Here is a 17,435-nt window from a genome sequence, read left to right on the forward strand (position 1 = left end):
TGGCTTTAAATTAAGGGGGGGTAGTTATAGGACAGATGTCAGGGGTAGGTTCTTTACCCAGAGGGTGGTGAGGGATTGGAATGCCCTGCCTGCTGCGGTTGTAAATGCGCCTAGTTTGGGGGCGTTTAAGAGATCCGTGGATAGGTTTATGGACGAAAAGGGATTGGTTTAGATTAGTGGGTCATTTTTTTTTTAAACTGGTCGGCGCAACATCGTGGGCCGAAGGGCCTGTTCTGCGCTGTAATGTTCTATGTTCTAAACACAAAGGAGTTCAACCTTTCCATTGGAGTGCATTGTTACAGTGAGATGCTACAGTGTGTGACATTTGACATGTAACGATTATAGTTGCAAAAGCATCACAGTTGAAAACTACTATGTCAGAATGCTCCAATTCCCCACAATTTCTCTTGTGTTCCAGTAGGATATTTACATTTTCACTCAATTAGAATACCCACGGAAGAGGTTTTGAGACAGATTCAACGAATTCAGCCAGGTTCACATTCCATCTCTAGGGTCTGATATAAAGTCACAAAACAGAGCACATTCACTTTAGTTAGTCGCTTCATTGCCCCAGTCTGTGTTGTTGCTAACACTGCCTTTATTCCATTTATGGTAAATACATCAGCAAACTTGGCAGCAGTGGAGTCCAGAGTGTTATTGGCTTCCTCAGCAAAAATCTACTGAATTGCGGGGGAGTGGACTTTAAGTACGCTCCCCCACCCCCAACTCTCCCCCGCCATACCCATTAGATGCTCTCCCACCTCCCCCCGATGTCCGACTACCGACCTAATCCTCTCTCAACTACAGCTCGCAACCCAAACTGACCCAACTGACCTAACATTCCCCCCAACAACCAGAACGCTCATAACACAATCCGAATATCCCCTACTTGTCCCAATCCACTTTTACCCAATCCAACATGTCTCCTGAACTTGACGCACTCCATTCTCTTAGGTCCAACCTTGTCCTTGTGACAAGGGTGGTGTAGTTGTCTGGTGTACTCACAGAGCACCAATTCTCAGACACTTCCTCTTACCTCCCCCTGGACCATGACTCCACCACCAAACATCATGATGTTCACTCCACAGCTTCCAATCTCATAGCCTCTCAACCTCATACACAGCGCTTCTACTTTCTTCTCAAAATCAACAAACAGGACTGTCCTGGTAGACCCAGCCTGTCCCTGCCCCCTCGGAACTCGTTTCTCCCTCATCTTGACTCCATTCTCTCTCCCCACATCCGGTCTCTTTCCACCAACATTTGTTATTCCTCTGATGCCCTACATCACATCAACTATTTCCAGTTCCCTGGCCTAAACCGCTTCCTCTTCACTGTCGATGTCCAATCCCTCTACACCTCCATCCCCCATCAGGACAATCTGATGACTCTCCACTTCTTCCTTGAGCAGAGGTCTAAACAATCCCCATTCACCACTAATCTCCTCCATGCAGCATTTCTCCTTTAGTTTTTCTCACTTCCTGTAAATAAAAGGTGTGGCTATGGGTACCTGCATAGGCCCTAGTTCTGCTTGTTTTTTGTGCGTGTTGTGGAACACTCCTTGTACCAGTCCTACTTAAGACCTCTTCCACAATTCTTTTTCTGTTATATCAATGACTGTTGCAATGTCACTTCACGTTCTTGTCTGTACCTGGAAATAATGATAAATGTTGCTTCCAATTTCTAACCGACTCTGACCCTCACATGGTCCATTTCCAACACTTCACTTCCCTTCCAGTCTATCACTGGAAATGCCTCCATTTCCAGCGATAGACTGTTCACCAGTTTTCATTACAAATACACCAACTCCCACAGCTACCTCCATGGTTCTGCACAACCGCTTCCTGTAAGGATTCCATCCCATTCTTCCAGGTTCTCCAACTCCAGCGCATCTGTTACAATGTTGTCGTCTTCAAAAATGGCACTTCTGATATATCTTTGCTTTTCCTTAACTGAGGTTTGCCCCCCCCCACCCCGCCCATTATGATTGACAAGGCACTCAACAGGATTCAACTCATCTCCCACACCTCTGCTCTCACCCCTTCCCCTTCCTCCCAGAAACATGACAGGTTCCCTTTTGTCCTCACTTTTCACCCCACCAACCTTCATATTCAAAGATTCATCCTCCATTACTTCCACCAGTTCCAGCATGAAACACATCTTCCCCTCACCCCCATTAACATTTCACATGGACTGCTCCCTCTGTGATACTCTGCTCTGCCATCATCCCAAACCCTTCCCACAGCACCTTCGCATGCAATCACAGAAGGAGTAACACAAGTCCCTTTATCTTTTGGAAGGATCCTTGCAGCAGTATGTAGATAGAGAGGGGGCTGTACTGGATTTAGTTCTGGGCAATGAGCTGGGTCAGGTGGTTGAGGTTGCGGCAGGTGACCATGCGGCTAACAGTGACCACAACTCTGTCTACTTTAGGATACTAATGGAAAAAGATGAGTGCTGTCCTAAGGGGAGGGTGCTAAATTGGGGGAAGGCTAGATACAGCCGGATTAGGCAGGAGCTTAGGGATAGGCTGTTGCAGGGCAAGACCATGTTAGGCATGTGGGAGTCTTTCAAGGGAAAACTGCAATGGGTGCAGGAAAGGCATGTGCCGGTTAGGAGGAAGGATGGGAAAGGTAGGATTAGAGAGCCGTGGATTACTAGAGATATAGAACACCTGGTTAGGAAGAAACGAGAGACGTATGTCAGGTCAAAGCAGCCGGGAAAGGAGACAGCGTCGGAGGAGTACAGAGAGAGTCGGAGGGATCTCAAAAGGGGAGTTAGGTGGGCAAAAAGGGGGCATGAGATGGCTTTGGCAGGTAGGATTAAGGAAAATCCAAAGGCGTTTTACTCCTATGTTAGGAGCAAAAGGGTGGCTAGGGGTAAAATCGGTCCTCTCAGGGACAGACGTGGGGAATTGTGCTTGGAGTCTGAGGGAATGGGGGAGATCCTGAATGAATACTTTGCGTCGGTATTCACAAAGGAGAGGGGCTTGATGGTTGGTACGGTCATCGAGGGAGCAGTAGACCAATTGAAGGATCTATCAATTACGAGGGAAGAAGTGTTAGAGCTTTTAGGTAGCATTAAAACTGATAAATCTCCGGGGCCCAATGGCATTTATCCTAGGCTGCTTAGGGAGGCGAGGGATGAGATTGCTGGGCCTCTGACGCAAATCTTTGTCTCTTCTTTGGACACAGGTGAGGTCCCAGAGGACTGGAGGATAGCGAACGTGGTACCGTTGTTTAAAAAGGGTAGGAGGGATAACCCGGGTAACTATAGGCCTGTGAGTTTAACGTCAGTGGTAGGCAAGTTGATGGAAAGGATTCTTAGGGAGAGGATGTATAAGCACTTAGAGCGTTGCGATCTGATTAAGGATCCGCACAATGGCTTTGTAAAGGGGAAGTCTTGCCTTACGAATCTGATAGAATTTTTTGAGAAGGTGACAAAAACGGTCGACGAAGGACGAGCTGTTGGTGTCGTCTATATGGATTTCAGTAAGGCGTTTGACAAAGTCCCTCATGGTTGGTAGAAAAGATTAAGGCTCATGGGATACGTGGCCAGGTATCTAGATGGGTGGAGAACTGGCTTGCAAAGAGGAGACAGAGAGTAGTAGTGGAAGGGTCCTTTTCGAGCTGGAGGTCTGTCAGTACTGGTGTGCCGCAGGGCTCAGTACTGGGACCTCTTTGTAGTGTATATAAATGACTTGGAAGACGGAGTAAGTGGTGTGATCAGCAAATTTGCTGATGACACCAAGATGGCTGGATTGGCAGGCAGTGAGGAGCAGTGTCTGGCAATACAACGGGATATTGATAGGCTGGTATATTGGGCAGATACATGGCAAATGGAGTTTAATCCGGATAAATGTGAGGTGATGCATTTTGGCTGGAATAATGTAGGGGGGAGTTATATGATTAAGGGTAAGCCCGTAAGGAGTATAGAATCGCAGCGAGACCTGGGGGTGCAGGTGCACAAGTCTTTGAAGATGGCAGTACAAGTGGAGAAGGTTGTGAAGAAAGCCTATGGTATGTCAGCCTTTATAGGAAGGGGTATAGAACATAAGAGCTGGAGTCTAATGTTGCAGTTGTATAGAATGTTGGTTAGGCCGCATTTAGAGTACTGCGTCCAGTTCTGGTCGCCTTACTACAAGAAGGACGTGGAGACTCTGGAGAGAGTGCAGAGGAGGTTTACACAGAGTGGCATGCTGAAACCCATTGTACAAGAAACCTCCAGCTTCTGACACAACACCACGGACTTTTCACACAAACTCAGCACCTTTGGACCAGTTGAACCAGGAACGTTCCTCATCACAATGGACGTCTCGGCACTCTACACCAGCATCCCCTATGAAGGCATTGTGCAACAGCCTCAGTACTCAACACCGACAACTGCCATCTCTGGATGTAATTCCACAACTCATCCGCTTCATTTTCGACAACCAATTCTTCATCCAGAGACACTGAGCAGACCAATTTCGCACCTCAATATGCCAACATCTTTATGCACAAATTCGAACAAGAACTCTTTGCTGCACAGGACCTTTAATTGACACTACACACTAGATGCATCAGTGACATTTTCTTCCTTTGGACTCACGGCAAAGAATCACTGAAACAACTACATGATGACATCAATAAGTTCCATCCCACCGTCAGACTCACCATAGACTGCTCTCCAGAATCGGCTGCATTCTTGGACACACGTATCTCCATCAAAGACAGTCACCTCAGTATTTCACTCTACCGCAAACCCACTGATAATCTCATGATGCTCCTCTTCTCCAACTTCCATCCTAAACACATTGAAGAAGCCGTACCCTACAGACAAGCTCTCCATATACACAGGATCTGTTCAGTTGAGGAGGAATGCAACAGACAACTACAGAAGCTGAAAAATGCCCTCATAAGAACAGGATTTGGCACTTGACTCATCAATCGACAGTTCCTTCGTGCCATAGTGAAAAACCGCACCAACCCCCCTCAGAAGACAAACACAAGACATGACCAGCAGAATACCCTTTGCCTCCGGTGCTTCCCTGGAATGGAGAAACTACATCGGTTCCTTCAGAGCATTCAATATGTCATTGGTGAAGATGAACATCTCACCAAGGCCATCCCCACAACCCCCCCCCACTACTTGCCTTCAAACAACTGCGCAACCTTAAACAGACCACTGTTCGCAGCAAGCTACCCAGCCTTCAGGAGAACAGCAATCACGACATCACACAACCCTGCCATGGCAATCTCTGCAAGACATGCCAGATCATCGACAGATACCACCATCATATGTGAGAACATCACCCGCCAGGTACATTGTACATACTCATGCGACTTGGCCAACATTGTCTACCTCATATGCTGCAGGAAATGATGTCCCGAGACATGGTACATCGGCGAGATCATGCAGACATTATGACAACGGATGAATGGACATCACGTGACAATCACGAGGCAGGAGTGTTCCCTTCCACTCGGGAAACACTTCAGTAGTCGAAGGCACTCAGTCTCCTATCTTCGGGTAAGCGTTCTCCAAGGCAGCCTTCAAGACACAGACAATGCGGAATCGCTGAGCATGTTCTGCATGCATGGGGGCGGTCTCAACTGGAAATTTGGGTTCACGCTACATGTAACCCCCACCATTTGGCCTGGATTTGGAAAATCCTACTAACTGTCCTGACTTGAGACAATTCACACCTCTTTAACCTGCAATTATCCCTCTCTCCACGCACATCATCTGTATCTGTAAAGACTTGATTACCTGTAAAGACTTACATTCCAACTATATCTTGCAATTGTGTCTCTGTCTATATATGCCGTGTTTGTGAACCAGCCCTCCATGCACCTGATGAAGGAGCAGTGCTCCAAAAGCTCATAATTCCAAATAAACCTGTTGGACTTTAACCTGGTGTTGTGAGACTTCTTACTGTGTCTACCCCAATCCAACGCCAGCATCTCAACACCATGACTCTTATTCTTAGTCCTTTTATGAGGGGGAACAGTTTCTCCCCAGCTACTCAGTCCAGTTCCCTCACGATTTTAAACATGTCTATCAAATCTCCTTAACCTTATTCTTCCATAGAGAATAGTCCCAACCTCTCCAATCTACCCTCATAACTGAAGTTTCTCATCCCTGGAACCATTCTTGGAAACGTCTTCTGCACTCTCTCCATGTTCACATTCTTTCTATAGTATGATGGCCAGAACTGTACGCAACAGTCCAGCTGAACTATAACTAGTGTATTGTATAAGTTCAGCATAGCCTTCTTGCTCTTGTCCCCAAGCCCCTTTTAATAAAGTCCAGGATATTATATGCTTTATTAAATGGTCTCTCCACCTGTTCTGCCATCTTCAATGATTAATGCGCATATACACCTCTGCTCCTGCACCCCTTAAGAATTTTACTCCTTATTTATATTGTCTCTCCAATTTGTCCCTACCAAATGCATCAATCATTTGGCACTTAATTGCCCACTCCACCAGTTTATCTATGTCCTTCTGAAGTTCTAACTCTTGCAAGTTTTATATCATCCACAAATTCTGAAATCATCCCCTGCACAGCGGGTGAGTCAACTGTTTGGTCTATTATGCATAAGCCAGCTCTTCTGCCATATTTACAGCCAGACTAGGTGCAATCAGATTACAGCAGAGGGGACAATAGTTGGCCAACTATTTAACAGGAAGGAACACAGCATGTTTTCCACTTTCAGATAAATATCTTGCAAAAATTTAAATTGGCAAACATGGAAATATCAATCACAATTAAGTTGGGTTTGATAACCCTGGCAGGACTATCCTGTGAGGTAAACAGCTGTCAGGAAATATACTTAATACAAATCGGTTTGTTTTCTTCAGAATTCTGATTGTGAAGGTACAAATTTTAAGAATGCATGCATATTTTACTGAGCAAAGTCACTCAGGATTTTAAAAAGCTGAATGAGTTCATACAGAGCATTTCACATCCTCAAAATGTCCCAAATGCAGAACAGCCAATGAGATATTTCTGAAGTGTAGCCACTACTTTTGTTGGGAAACGTGTCAACTAATTTCTGCACATCAAGGCCCACAAACAGCAATGCTAGATGATTCAGTAATGTGTTTTAGTGATTGTGGTTAGAAGTAAAATGCAAGGCAGGACAACAGGGGAACTTTGTTCAGAAAGTCTGTACTTCTCAGCAGTGCAGCACTCCCTGATCTAACCTGGATTATATGATTAGGTCCCTGTAGTGGGACTTAAAACCAGAACTTCCCAATTGCCATAATTCAGCTAAAGATAACACCCAATCTTTCACTGAGCAGGAAAGATCTGCTGAGATTTTCCAGCATTTTCTCTTTTGGTTTCAGATCCCAGCACCTGCAGTAATTTGCTTTTATGCAGGGTAGTAAAAGTTTGTCACAAAAACAGAAATTCAAAAATCATGATAGAAGGGCATACATTTTGAAATGGTATTTAGACAAACAATTGAACTTACCAGTTTTCCTCTTTGTGAGCTTGGAACGCCTTCAAGAATGATGTTTTCCAATGAAGGAAAAATATATTTATGTGTTGTTTCAAAAACTAGAGAAATAAACCTTAATTACTATTTTAAATACAAATCAATCTCCCGTGATATTGCTCCAGTCCGTAATATTGAAAGATTTTACCACACGTTTCCACAGACTGTGACAACAATCAACCTAAAACGTGAATCTAGTTGCAATACACAATCTGGAGATTCAAAAATAATGAAACAAACCGGGAACAAATATTACAATTAAATATTATTTCTGTCTTTACACAATTGGAAAATTGAACCCAGAAGGATCCAACAAAATCAACTGTATTTAAATAAAGCTTCTCATAGAATCCTACAGGGCAAAAGGAGGCCATTTGGCTCACTGAGAATGTACTGACCACAATACCACCCAGGCCCTATCCCCATAACCCCATGCATTTACGCTAGTTAGTTCCCTGACACTAAGGGGCAATTTTAGAACGTAGAACATTACAGTGCACTACAGGCCCTTCGGTCCTTGATGTTGCGCCAACCTGTGAAACCAATCTAAAGCCCACCTAACCTACGCTATTCCAATATCATCCATATTTTATCCAATGACCATTTAAATCCCCTTAACATTGGCGAATCCACTTCTGTTGCAGGCAGGGCACTCCATGTCCTTACTACTCTGAGTAAAGAACCTACCTCTGACATCTATCCTATATCTATCACCCCTCAATTTAAAGCTATGCCCCCTCGTGCTAGCCATCTCCATCTGAGGAAAAAGGCTTTCATTGTCCACCCTATCTAATCCTCTTATCATCTTATATGTCTCTATTCAGTCACCTCTTAACCTTCTCTCTAACGACCCTCAGCCTTTCCTCATAAGACCTTCCCACCACACCAGGCAACATCCTGATAAAACTCCTCTGCACCCCTTCCAATGCTTCCACATCCTTCCTATAATGCAGCAACCAAAACTGTACGCGATACTCCAAGTGCGGCTGCACCAGAGTTTTGTACAACTGCAACATAACCTCATGGCTCCAAAACTCAATCCCTCTACCAATAAAAGCTGTACACCTTCTTAACAACCCTATCAACCTGGGTGCCAATTTTCAGGGATCTACGCACATGGACACTGAGATCTCTCTGCTCAACCACACTACCAAGTATCTTACCATTAGCCCAGTACTCTGTACTCCTGTTACTCCTTCCAAAGTGAATCACTTCACGCGTTTCTACGTTAAACGCCATTTGCCATCACTCAGCCCAGCTCTGCAGCCTCTGTAACCTCAATTTTGACTTAACTGAGGCATACAAGGTGATCAGAGGATTAGATAGAGTGGACAGTGAGAGCCTTTTTCCTCGGATGGTGATGGCTAACACGAGGGAACATAGCTTTAAATTGAGGGGTGATAAATATAGGACAGACATCAGAGGTAGGTTCTTTACTCAGAGGGTAGTAAGGGCATGGAATGCCCTGCCTGCAGCTGTAGTGGACTCGCCAACTTTAAGAGCATTCAAATGGTGATTGGATAGACATATGGATAATATCGGAATAGTTTAGGGTTAGAGTGTCATTAGATTGGTTCCACTGGTCGGCGCAACAATCAAGGGCCGAAGGGTTTGTACTGCGCTGTAATGTTCTATGCAACATCCTTCCGCACCGTCCACAACTCCACCAACTTTAGTGTCATCCGCAAATTTACTAACCCATCCTTCTACACCCTCATCCAGGTTGTTTATAAAAATGACAAACAGCAGCGGCCCCAAAACAGAGCCTTGCGGTACACCACTAGTAACTGAACTCCAGGATGAGCATTTCCCATCAACCACCACCCTCTGTCTTCTTTCAGCTAGCCAATTTCTGTTCCAAACTGCTGAATCACCCTCAATGCCATGCCTCCTTTTCTTCTGCAATAGCTTACTGTGGGGAACTTTATCAAACGCTTTACTGAAATTCACGTACACCACATCAACTGCTTTACCCTCATCCACCTCTTTGGTCATCTTCTCAAAGAACTCAGTAAGGTTTGTGAGGCACAGTGTACCCTTCACAAAACTGTGCTGACTATCCCTAATCAAATTATTCCTTTTTAGATGATTATAAATCCTACCTCATAATTCTTTCCAAAACTTTGCCCACAACAGAAGTAAGGCTCACTGGACTATAATAAATAGGGTTGTCTCTACTCCCTTTCTTGAACAAGGAGACAACATTTGCTATCCTCCAGCCTTCTGGCACTATTCATCAGCATACATGTGGAAGCTACCTCCCAATGATGTTGGGAAGGAACAACATATAGATGTGAAGGAAGGACAGATTCTACAGGCATTCCAAAGTTAAACATAAGGTTGGGAAGAGAAGCCATAGATATAAATTCGCTGGCTAATATTGGATAGATAAGAATGGAACCAAGCCCCACTGAGTTGGATAAGAGAGATGATGAGTTCAATCATGTCAATGGATTCAGAGAACAGGAGAAGGCTAAATGTACTTGTTATGGAGGATGTCATTTGTGACTTGGGTTCGAATAAAACAGTTCTCTTTGTGCGTGGAATGTGGGTATCACTGGCTAGACCGGCATTTATTGCTTTGAGCAGTACTGGCGTAGTGTCTTCTTGAACCGCTGCAGTGAGGGTGGGGGTCAAGGGGCAGGAGATGGATCTCAGAAATGAGATAAGCAAATAGATGGGAGAGAAACTAGCCCAGATGTAGTTTAAGCCAGGGCAAGAGGTACACGATGAAAAAAACAAAATTGTAGCTGCAGATTTCTTTAGATTGTTTATGATTTCTCACTGTTCTTTAGGAAGGATATTGAACCACGAACATTTGGAATTTGTATGCTTCGACAAAGTCGTGATTTGCAACAGCAAAGGCACATCTGTTGAAGGAAAAAGGAAGAATTACTCCGCATTTTGATGTGAATCCAAGACATCTGTTAACTGAGGTTCGATTATTTAACTTGCAGATTCTTTCTTCCTTGGTACTCTACTCCACATACCACTAGTTATTTGGTTAATAATTTAACAGCAAGAAACTATTGAAAAAAATCATAATTTAGTTGAAATGAACATTAAATTTGAAATGCAGAAACTTAACACAGTAACTAAGATTCTAGATTTTAGTAATGCTCACCTTAACAAGATGAGACTGAGAACAGTAAACTGGTTAAAACTACGATTCAGTAAAATTAGGGAAGAACAGTGGAAACTATTCAAAATTAATCAAGTTTAATACAAGACTAGTAGATCGCCAATCTGCTTATTAAATAAAAAAAGCCGCAATAGACAAAAGAGATGAAAGATCAGATAAAGCTAAATGAAAGAGTCTACAAAAATACACAGAATGGACTGTGAGAGGTATAAGAATAGCAAGGAAAGCAAAGAAATAGAAAATACAAAAAGGAACACAAAAAGAATTTTGCAAGAGATACAAGATTAACATACATGTTTTTTATCGTTATATTAGAAGAGTAGCCAGTTTTTTATAATTATATTAAAAGGTAGCCCAGTGTATTGTGGACCCCTTACAACAGATGTGGTAATATTGCAAATGAAAATGAGGAGACGGCAAATTTGTTGCCAAATGAATTGGTGTCAATCTTCACAGTAGGAAAGAAGATAATATAATTTCCATCCCAAGGAAACTAATAATGAATCAAGGCTGGAACTCGCTGAAGTTAACGTTAGCAAAACAGAATTAGGAGTATGGGAAGTGAAGGCTGACTATGATGATACATGTGCAATTGATAAATTTTTTTTTCTTGTTTAAGGGAATGTTTAAAATTTCTGATTGTTTACTACATGCAAGTTTGTTTGGAAAACAGGTAGTTACAGGGTAAAGAAATCTTAATGGTTGGGGGTAAGCGTTAAAAAAGCCAACGATAGATTTAAGGGATTTATCTTAGGATGTCAGAAGTAAGGCATAGTTTAAGGTAGGTTGAATTTAATATTTCTGTGCTCGGACAGGTTAACTTCTATACCTGTTGAAATCCAAAGCGATCTGCCTCAGCAATAAGTTTTGAAATCAGAGAGGAAGGATGGAGCTGGAACACTCAGTGTTCTTGAGTGTAGCAAAAGTGTGGCAGATGTTTTTATCAGAGAGTGCGAGGAGGCTGTGAAAAGGTTTCTCTCAGTTCTTCTCGAAGGTGAGAAAGGCTGCAACAACGGAGTAAGCATAAGCCAGCTAAATATTCCCAGAGAAAAATGACAGAAAACAACCTGAGAATAAGGTTTGTTCCAGAAGAAATCAAGCAAGAGAGAAACAAGAGCTTTGAGTTAAAGAAACCATTCTCTTTAATTAGTTCTAGCTGGGATTCTACTGAAGACAGAGGTCTGCAAGTTGCTCCAAAACTCATCCTTTTTCTCAGTTTTAGGTCTGTTAGCATAATTTATAGCAAGTATATTTATGGTTGCTAACTGTCTTTAAAGTGACATTTATGTCTGTAAAGGAAGGTTGCGTATTTGGAACTGAAACAGTGATAAGTTAAAAAGTAAAGTTTCTTCCTTTCAATTTTAAATATTATTCAGTTGTTGATAGCTAAGCTGCTTCAATTGTTAAAGTTATATTTAACATTGTTATTAAACCTAGTCATTTTTTACTCTAAAAGATCCCTACTTTATTAGGGGAATCACTGGGAGGAAGTATCCTTTCCTCACATTTATGCCGAAAAAGAAAAAATGTTGGTGTCTAGCCTGGCTTCCGAATGTAGTTTGGGATTCTGGTCCAGCACCCCAACACTGACAAACCCCACAACCTGTCGATTTCCATCCCAGAGAAGGACATGGGGACTGAACTAAAAAGCAGAGAACACAGAGTTTCTGCTTTGGGCACATTCAGCAATCCAGCCCGAAATGTTTTCAGAAATAAGATTTTTTTGCTTAAGTTTTTGCTCAATCTCATTTGCATTGCACTAAACATAAAATCTTCAGCAAGCCAACACAATCAGGCAGTGTTTTAGAACTCTTCTTATGTTAAAAAAATCTATTTAATGGTGATAATAATGCATTTGATGGCAGTGATGCAATTCTATTAATATAGTAGGAAATGAATTTATCATATAAAATAATGATTGCTGAGTCAACCAAGATACTAATGTGATAAATAACTGAAAATTACTTTACAAAAAATATACAGAATCATTCAATAGCTTAATCCGTGTATAACAGATAGTTTCTTAGTAAATTAAATATTAATGTTTAAAAGCTGGCGCCTCATGGTGTGCTTTTACCTAAAAAATGTCAATTTTAAGAGACCTGATAGTCCACAAACTGGTGCAATTACAGCATACCTCTGTGATGAATAATTCAAGTTGAGGGTGTGTCCAGTTCTGTAGCATGTCGTTTTTAAACAAGTGTGAAATGTCACAGAAGCTCAATTTGCTCTGGGCATATTTTATGCTGTTCAGACTACATCTGAAGTTCTGTGTACAGTTCTGAGCATTGCACCCTAGAAAGGTTATATTGGCCTCGGAAAAGATACAGCATGCATTCAGAATATGGCCAAGTCTCTAAGGGTCAGATTGTGAGGCAAGATTATATAAAGTGGTGTACTCCCTAGAATATAGAAGGTTGAATGTTGATTTGACTGATTTCAAGATTTTAAGAGGGATTGGGAAGATAGTTAGATCTACACTAGGGGAGTCAAGAGCATGGAGAGGGGGGGAGCGGGGGGGTTCTTTCAGGTAGTCAAGAGCATGGGGACATAACCTTAAAATCACATTTGGGCCATTCAGAAGATAAATCAGAAAACATTTCTTTATGCAGAGGGTGGCACAAGTGTGAAACTCTCAGCTACAAAACGCTAGCTGAATTAATCTTGAATCTGAGACAAATAGATTTTTGCTGGCCGTGGATATGGTGGTCAACATGAGTAGATGGAGTTGGTATTGGCCAAGATCTGATTGGAATAAGGGAAATACTGAACTTACTCCTGCTCCTACATAAAAATCACAGCACCAACTGTGAACCATGACATCGCCTAAATCTTTTCTGCACATGTAACTTCCCACCTTTAGCACCACATATAAATGATTCTCCTCTCAGTTACTATCAGTCATTCCACCTGAAGATGCAAGAGAGTACTTGTAAAATGAGATGTGAATGTGATTTGCTATGAATATTACTCATTGTTCTCAATTACTATTTGCTGAGCAAGACTCTGAAGTAAATGGCTTTACCAATATATTTTGGTGCAAAGTGCATATAGATGGAGAACATTAAAGTGGTAGTGTTTCCTATGACTGGAGAGGAAAGGGATTGCAAGTTGTTTGAATTCCTTCACAGACAGTGGAGTGAGCATCGTAAATGGTATGATGCAGGGGAGTGGAGAAAGGAAACTATTTCAAAAGAGGAAAAAATAAGTTCCAAATAAAATATATTGACAGCAAATAAACATTAAGATTTCCTTTACCTTAAATGAGCAGCCACCATTTCATCATAAGGGGGTTCCAGGATCTGCTGGCACCTCTCCTCTGGGTTTGCTAACTAGTTTCAAAGCAAAAACAGGTTGGAATTTCTGGCACAGCTTCGAAGCAATGATCTTACCATTTCGTACAAAATAATACAAGCCTAAGGAGTTAAATGCATTGAGCATATTATATTATTATATATTATTGACACAGTTAACTGATGCTCAAACCTTAACTGCTGCAGGATAAAGTGAATGTCTTACTGTTCTGATGAAGCAAGTGAATTTAGAGAAACTGGAGTTTATTTCATTTCAGCAAAGTAAACTATGAGTTAAAAGTTAAACTTTGATAAAGTAAATCCAAAAAAATCTATTTCTATTGGTCAGCTGGTTGGTGCTTGGAGGATGTTAGCATTACTTAAAGAACGAAAAGAGGGGTTTTGAAGAAATGTTCATCTGGGAGCAAAATACTCTGGATGCTAGAAATTAAACCAGAAAATACTGGAAATACTCAGTAGGCTTGCATCATTTCTCGAGACAGAAACAGAGATAATGACCAAACTCTGTTTCCCTCTCCACAGATGCTGCCAGACCTGCCCCACTATGAAGTGGCCCAGCAGGAACAATGGGGAAGCAGATCACAAATGTGCATTTCCCAAAGTAAGGCATCTGCAGTGGTAAGGAAGGGAAGTCGATCCTGCAACCTAACTTGACCTTGACTTCATGCTTATCCCCATCCGAGTGACTGGGAGGTGAGGGTAAGTGTGGTAGTGAATGATAGATGAATGGAATTCAACACAAGCTTGGACATGGGCTGCAGATTTTTGGATGAACTGAAGGTCCTGACTAGAGATCAGCTGGAATAATTAAACCTAGAGTTAACAAAAGTGTTGTTGAGGGTTTCCATGCAATTCCATGCTGGGCTATTAATTATTTTACAAAAAGTGCATTTCCTAAAGATTACTTAGTATATGTAATAAACGGTGCAGTGGGTAACGACCCTATCTTTGAATCAGAAGCTCTGGGTTTGAGTCACACTTCAGGACTTGATGACCAAGGAAAATGCATTCACACCGTGGCCATACAGGTGCAGTATCCTTCCAACAGACGCCAATGGAGCAGGAGTGGCAGAGATTCTTGGTCAGCCTTGTGATGGAAAGATATTGGAGTCTCTACCATCACTATTTATAGCTCCAGAGTACAACATGCATGTAAAAGTGCATAGCAACTCGGGGGAGGGACGGGTGACAGCAGAAGAAGAGGAAAAAGAGCCTGGTTGGCTCAGATGGCTGATGTTGTTCAGATTGGTGCCAACAGTACAAAGTTCGATCCCCATTTTGGCTGGAATGGATTCAGGACCTACCTTCTGGTCCGGCCCTACGGCGGAGGTTTTGGCAATATATGCTAGGCCTGCCTTTGGGCAGAAAACCCAAGAAGGAGAAAAAGTAGTGTGTTTAATATGCTGCTCCAAATTCACAAATAGCTCGTCTTCACCAAAACTATGCTCACAGAGGAAGCAGTATATCTTACCTGTAACCTACGATTTGCAACATGAGGGTGCTTAAATGACAAAAATTCAGCACATGATTCACCATCCCTACTGTCAATGAATTCCAGAACCTAATAAAGTAACAAGCAACTAATGACACATGTTAGAATATAGGAGCACACATATAGACCAAGTGTACACAATTAAAGAAAATAGATAAAATGCTATCAGCACATGCGTATACTCTTTAATTTCCCACAAAAAACAATGATGACTTCATGCAGCCTCCACTCAGTGTCCTCATCAATCTCTACAATTGATGGTATTTCTTTTTGCCAAAAGCTAGTGATGTTATTACCTGCTGTAGATACTGATTCAACGTGATGTGTGCCATTTCAGACTGTGCAGAGTTTAACGGTTAATGGTACAGACAGCACCAAAGCAAAGTAACATGAGGTCATCTGAGGAGATATAGGAAACAAAAAAAATAGATTGCTGTTGTAATTCTAGAAGACACACTTCTTTTATTAACGCAGTATTATCCAGCCTTTTAAGACTGAGATAAGGAGAAATTTCTTCACCAGGTGTGTGGGGAAGAAATTTCTACCACACAAAGCACTATTCTTAATTCATTTTACAGGATATGAGTAATGCTGGCTGGGCCAGCATTTATTGCCTGTCCCTTACTGTTCTTCATTTCAGAGGGCATTTCAAGGGCCAAAACATTGTTTGTTTTCAAGAAGCAATTAGATGTAGCACTTGGGGCAAAAGGAATCAAAGGATATATGGGGGAAAAGATCAGGTTTTTAAGTTGGATGATCAGCCATGATCATAATGAATGGCGGAGCAAACTTGAAGGGCCAAGTGGCCCCCAACTGCTTCTACTTTCTATGAATAATGTAGGGGGGAGTTATATGATAAAGGGTAGACCTATTAAGAGTATAGAAACGCAGAGGGACATAGGGATGCAAGTGCACAAGTCCTTGAAGGTGGCAGTACAGGTGGAGAAGGTTGTGAAGAAAGTTTATGGTATGTTAGCCTTTATAGGAAGGGGTATAGAGTACAAGAGCTGGGGTCTAATGTTGCAGTTGTACAGAACGTTGGTTAGGCTGCATTTGGAGTACTGCGTCCAGTTCTGGTCGCCTTACTACCGGAAAGACAAGGAGACCCTGGAGAGATTGCAGAGGAGGTTTACCAGGATGCTGCCTGGTATGGAAGGTCTGGGTTATGAGGAAAGATTGGGCAAATTGGAGCTGTCTTCCCTAGAAAGAAGGAGACTAAGGAGAGATCTAATAGAGGTATATAAGATTATGAAGGGTATAGAGTAAACAGTGGTAAGCTTTTTCCTAGATTGGAAACACACATTATGAGAGGCCACAGGCTGGGGTATAATTCGGATGCTAAAGGGAGGTTTTTCACACAGAGGGTTGTGGGGGTATGGAATGCTCTGCCAAGCAAGGTGGTGGAGGCAGGCATGCTGCAGTTGTTTAGGAGTTACTTAGATAGGCACATGAGCGGGTTGGAGATGGTGGGATATAGGAGACTGTTTTAAATAAGATTCAGGAGCCTTGGGACATCCCTGGGAAACAATTGATTCCAATGGACCTCCCAACATATTTTCTGGCTCACTTGTTTTACTTCTGAGCTTCTGGGGATTCCCTTGAATGTTTGTTATAAGGATGTGTATGATATTGATGTTTTTCTCTTTTAATCCACAGGTGCTTCAGTCCGCCTTGTTGTCCAACAAGAGGCATACACACGATGGGTCGTACGAGGGCTGCTCTTGGATGTTTCGAGAGTAGCCTAGTGCTTCACGTCGGTAGTGTACGCTTAAACTGGACCAGATGCTGGGCAACACGACAGCTCAGTGACTATCACTGTTTGCTGTGCAGATACATGGATTTGGGCCAGTTTCTGTGGGAGTTCGCGCATTCTCCTCGTGCTTGCGTGGGTTTTCTCCGGATGCTCCGGTTTCCTCCCACACCCCAAAGACGTGCTCTTAGGTTGATTGGTGTAACAAATTGTCCCTAAATTAGTCTTCCCTCAATGTGGTATGCCATACGCAT

The 17,435-nt window shown here is 42.4% G+C and overlaps 1 protein-coding gene across 1 annotated transcript in view; it reads right to left on the reverse strand.

Moving 5' to 3' along the window:
* pcid2 (PCI domain containing 2) overlaps positions 1 to 15,837 on the reverse strand; it is a 42,704-nt gene extending 26,867 nt beyond the window's left edge. The window contains exons 1-5 of the mRNA XM_080204090.1: positions 15,728 to 15,837; positions 15,411 to 15,500; positions 13,884 to 13,957; positions 10,286 to 10,353; positions 7,460 to 7,499 (exon numbers count right to left, since the gene is read on the reverse strand). Of these exons, the coding sequence (XP_080060216.1) occupies positions 7,460 to 7,499; positions 10,286 to 10,353; positions 13,884 to 13,957; positions 15,411 to 15,500; positions 15,728 to 15,763 (308 nt within the window). The 5' untranslated portion in view covers positions 15,764 to 15,837. The remainder of the gene's footprint in view (positions 1 to 7,459; positions 7,500 to 10,285; positions 10,354 to 13,883; positions 13,958 to 15,410; positions 15,501 to 15,727) is intronic.
* Positions 15,838 to 17,435: the final 1,598 nt, after the last annotated feature.

Source organism: Carcharhinus amblyrhynchos, chromosome 15 (genome assembly GCF_965287045.1).
Source record: "Carcharhinus amblyrhynchos chromosome 15, sCarAmb.v2.hapA, whole genome shotgun sequence".
Lineage (NCBI taxonomy): Eukaryota > Metazoa > Chordata > Chondrichthyes > Carcharhiniformes > Carcharhinidae > Carcharhinus > Carcharhinus amblyrhynchos.